The sequence below is a fragment of the Otolemur garnettii genome, unplaced genomic scaffold, assembly GCF_000181295.1.
Source record: "Otolemur garnettii isolate 467f Iridium unplaced genomic scaffold, OtoGar3 scaffold00073, whole genome shotgun sequence".
NCBI classification, from domain to species: Eukaryota; Metazoa; Chordata; class Mammalia; order Primates; family Galagidae; genus Otolemur; species Otolemur garnettii.
In genome coordinates, this window is record NW_003852468.1 from 6,667,108 (window position 1) to 6,671,291 (window position 4,184).

The window sequence follows — 4,184 nt, forward strand, 5'->3', positions numbered from 1 at the left end:
GCCTCCCAAGTAGCTGGGACCACAGGCGCCTGCCATGACGCCTGGCTATTTTTTGGTTGTAGCCGTCATTGTTTTGGCGGGCCCAGGCTGGATTCGAACCCACCACCCCACGTGTATGTGGCTAGCGCCTTAGCCACTTGAGCCACAGGCGCTGAGCCAAAACTGGGTTTTTTTAATGTAAGATTATATTAATATATAACAAAGTCTCTTAGAGAAGCTTCATCTGTACTGTTTAGAAATTGAGGTTTCAGTTTAGAATACCCATTGCAGTCTTTGTAAAGGGATCTTTGAAACCTAGGCAATAATTTGGTACTGCCCTCTCCAGTGTTGACTTCTTGAGGAATTACCTTGCTTAATATCCAATACCTACCTGTATGCTTGCTACTGACTGGCATACAGTGCATAGTCGTATATGGTTGGTTGGCAAGCATTCTATATTGTTAAGCATTGCTAGTACTGAAATACAATAATAAGATACGAATGGAATTGGGGTTTAGAACAATTTATTATAAAATATCATAGTTTAATACAACCTGACAGAGAAGTGCTAAGAATATAACAAGGAGCATTTCCCTTGGCGGGAAGGAAAAGGATACAGAAACCTACCAGATAAGGGATATTTAAAGGTGAGTAGTGCTTTGTTAAGAGGGAGAAGAGTCCTTAGTGGAAGTATAGAGGTGACAGAATTACCAATGCAGGGAGACCTGAAAGCACATGGTAGGTATTGAAATAACTCCATTGTGAACAGAATAGAGAGTATAGCTTTGTCAGATGGGGAAAGTGGTGAAAGGGAGACTTGCTAGAATCAGATTCTAAAGAGCTGAATAGTTTTTACTTTATAGGAGAGCCATAGATGTGTTTATCAGCAAGGATTCAATAAATTTTACTTTTCCAAAAGTAAAATACCTTTATTGCTTCAGATTGTAAAGTGATATTTAGAAGTGTCTTTTTTCTGTTTTCAGTAGACTCAAGACCTTACTTAGGCTGGTCTTAAACTCCTGAGCTCAAGTGATCCTCCCGCCTCAGTCTTCCATAGTGCTAAGATTATAGGTGTGAGCTACCATACCCAGCCTAGAATTTAAAAGACAAATTGGTGGCTCGGTGCCTGTAGCTCAGTGAGTGGTTAGGGCACCGGCCACATGCATCAGGGCTGATGGGTTCAAACCCAAGCCTGGGCCTGGTAAACAATGACAGCAACAACAAAAAAATAGCAGAGTGTTGTGGCAGGTGCCTATAGTCCCAGCTGCTTGGGAGGCTGAGGCAATAGAATCCCTTAAGCCCAAGAGGTTGAGATTGCTGTGAGCTGTGACAGCACAGCACTCTACCCAGAGCAATATAATGACCTCTCAGGAAAAAAAAAGGACAAATGGTGCTGCTTTTGATGGATAGGCTAAGGATGGAAGAGCTGTTAAAAATGGATGTAGAGAGGGCGGCACCTGTGGTTCAAAGGAGTAAGGCACCGGCCCCATATGCTGGAGATGGTGGGTTCAAACCTAGCCCCAGCCAAAAACCGCAAAAAAAAAAAAATGGATATAGATATAGAGCATTAGGGAGATAGAAGTAGGAAAACAGGTAGATAGTAGGTGTTCTAATAGTAGAAGTGAGTACTTGGAGACCAGTTAAATGTGAGGATAAGCCTGGAGAAAATGGACTTCCACTTGTCCAGGCTCAAAACCTCTGTTGTACACAGGAATAGGGAAGTTGGGTAGAAACTTACTGAAATATATTGTGGAAATATGTTGTGTTTATTACATAGTAATCTGAAGTTGGAAATACGCTAGCGTGGAATGTTTAAACACTGGTAATCTTTGGTGGTAGGATTATGAAGAGCAATTTTTTTCTTTTCTAATCTTCAGTTTCTATATTTTCTAAAGTGGGTAGAAATAAAGGAATTCAGAAAGGAATCATCAGTTTATAGGTACTAAAGGAAGAGGCACCAATGAAGAGAACAAAGTTATAGAATGTCTCTGGAATCAAGAGACTGTTCCATTTAAGGTTCTTCAACCATTTGTCTATTCATGAAGGTAGTTAAGCTAGGTGACTAAATTTTTATGTCTACCTTTTGGACATATTTATGCTATAGTATGCTAAGAGCAATTAAATAAATGTGGGCTTTAATAGCAACCTCTTTTCGAGTTCTCACTTTCTTCAAAATACCTGAGTAGTTTGCTGCATCTAACCATCAAAGTTACTGAGTTAGCAAGTCCTTTTCTGTAAAGATATAGTGAAAATTTATAAAAGCTAATTTTTTAAATTTGGGGGCAAAAAATAATTACAATATTTTCTTCCCACGCTCCATTAGATTGCCTGTGTGTACTTTGCTCTAGGGAGCCAGTGGTTGAGAATGAGTCTATTTAAAGTTGCTGAGCACTGAAGAGAAATTGGGCTGAATAGTCTCATTTCAGCAACTGTCTGTGTCCTTGTGGTATTTTCAGAATCACAAATGATACAGGATTGCTTTAAGGGCTTTTATAAAATACATTTCAGTTTGACCTTTTAATGTTAATGCTATATATTTTCTGTGTCAATTAGAAATCTGATTGAGTTATGTTTTGCTAAACCTAATAATCTGAAAATATAAAGGTTGGCCAATGTGCATTAAATTGTTATTGATCGTAGTCATAAACGTTATGCTATGTTATCACAGCTGTTTGAGATGGAGAACGTTTTTACTGTGTCATCAGATCCTCATCCCCCTCCTGCAACCCCTCCTTCGATTTCTTTACCTTTATCTTCATCTTCTACCTCATCTGGGACTAAAAAACAAAAGAGGACCCCCATGTATCAGAGATCTGTAAGTCAGGAAAGCAATCATCCAGCTAATCTTGCTTTGTGTTGAGAGCATGACTTAGAAGGGCCACTCATTTGGGTTGAAGTGCCCTGCAGCCTGACTTTCTAACCTCCCTAAACATTTCTTTAACCTTGAATCTTGAAATATAACTTGAGCTGGACAGCTCAAAGTCTGTCCAGGAATCAGAAGTGTTGTGACCACCAGGATCATGTTAGAAATGGAAAATCTCAAATCCTGACCCAACCGATCTGATTTTGTTTTTTAGCACACCAGATAACTTAAGTTTGGGAAGCCGTAGTTTAGATCTCAGAATATAGAGGTAGACCTTCTATGCAAGTCATTTAACCTCTCTGTGTCTATTTCCTTGTTGGTAAAATGGATAACACTACTTTCTTGTGGGCTTTGTGAAAATTAAATGAGTTAATACCTGTCAGGCAGAACAGTGGCTAGTCTGAGAAAATTAAATTGTAACCACCTACACATGAGGTGGCTTTGATTTGACCATCTAACATACCGTTTACTCATACTTTGGTTTCAGTCTTTTTACATTTTAGTCATTTTTTTCTAATAAAAATACATCCTTTTTATTAATAATGCCCAACATCTCACACTCAAATGAAACTACTTACAAGTCAAAATTTTAATGAAGGGATCTAAAATTAATTGTAATGATTTGGAAATGTCCCTATTATAGTAAATTATAGACCTAGCCTTGCTAGGGATTTTGTCCTAGTTCGTGCTTCACTTAAACTTATAAAATAATTTGTTTTTATAATTTTACTCAAATAAGGTAAAATGTGATAGTATTTGAGGACCTAAGCAGATGCATTGCATTAAAATAACTCCTCTTTCACTAAAGAATGAGAAAGAAATTAATTAATTTCATTAGCGTCTAAAAAGTGAAGGATTTCTTTCAGGTGAATGGCATCTTTAAATGTACCCATGAAATGATTGCACATATTAGAAGAGATTTTGCTGTTTTGTATTTTTGTGTGAGAAGTTTTCTAACTATTTTGGATTGTTTTCCATCAAAGAACCTACGCATGCATGCATTATTCTAACATTCTCTAGTTTGAGTTAAATATTGCATAGACAGCTTATTTTATTGTGTTAATTTTTACTAACTTTAAATATGTCTTTAAGATGCATGGCTTACCAAATAGTATTAAGGTGTTTTTTGAAGTTTTACAAGTAGGTATCAACAAATTCCTTCAAGAGGAGTAGTGTTGATGGTTTTGGGTTGCGATCTCTTGCATATTGGTTAACCTTTGTTTTGAAATTATTTTAGTAATTTAAAATTAACATAGAGACAGCTTCTACTAATGTTGTTGCTTTACTTTAATATTAAACTCCATAAATTCTGTTTTGTCGGCTCGGCGCCTATAGCTCAACC

The 4,184-nt window shown here is 37.2% G+C and overlaps 1 protein-coding gene across 4 annotated transcripts in view; it reads left to right on the top strand.

Annotated features, from left to right (window-relative positions):
* CSDE1 (cold shock domain containing E1) overlaps window positions 1–4,184 on the top strand; it is a 36,950-nt gene that overhangs the window by 10,171 nt on the left and 22,595 nt on the right. Inside the window, exon 1 of one of the 4 annotated variants that reach the window (XM_023515464.1) lies at window positions 2,642–2,794. The exons of the other annotated variants lie outside the window; for them this stretch is intronic. Coding sequence (XP_023371232.1) covers window positions 2,657–2,794 — 138 coding nt within the window. The 5' untranslated portion in view covers window positions 2,642–2,656. Of the gene's footprint in view, window positions 1–2,641; window positions 2,795–4,184 lie in introns of those variants that run through there. 4 annotated transcript variants of the gene reach the window in all.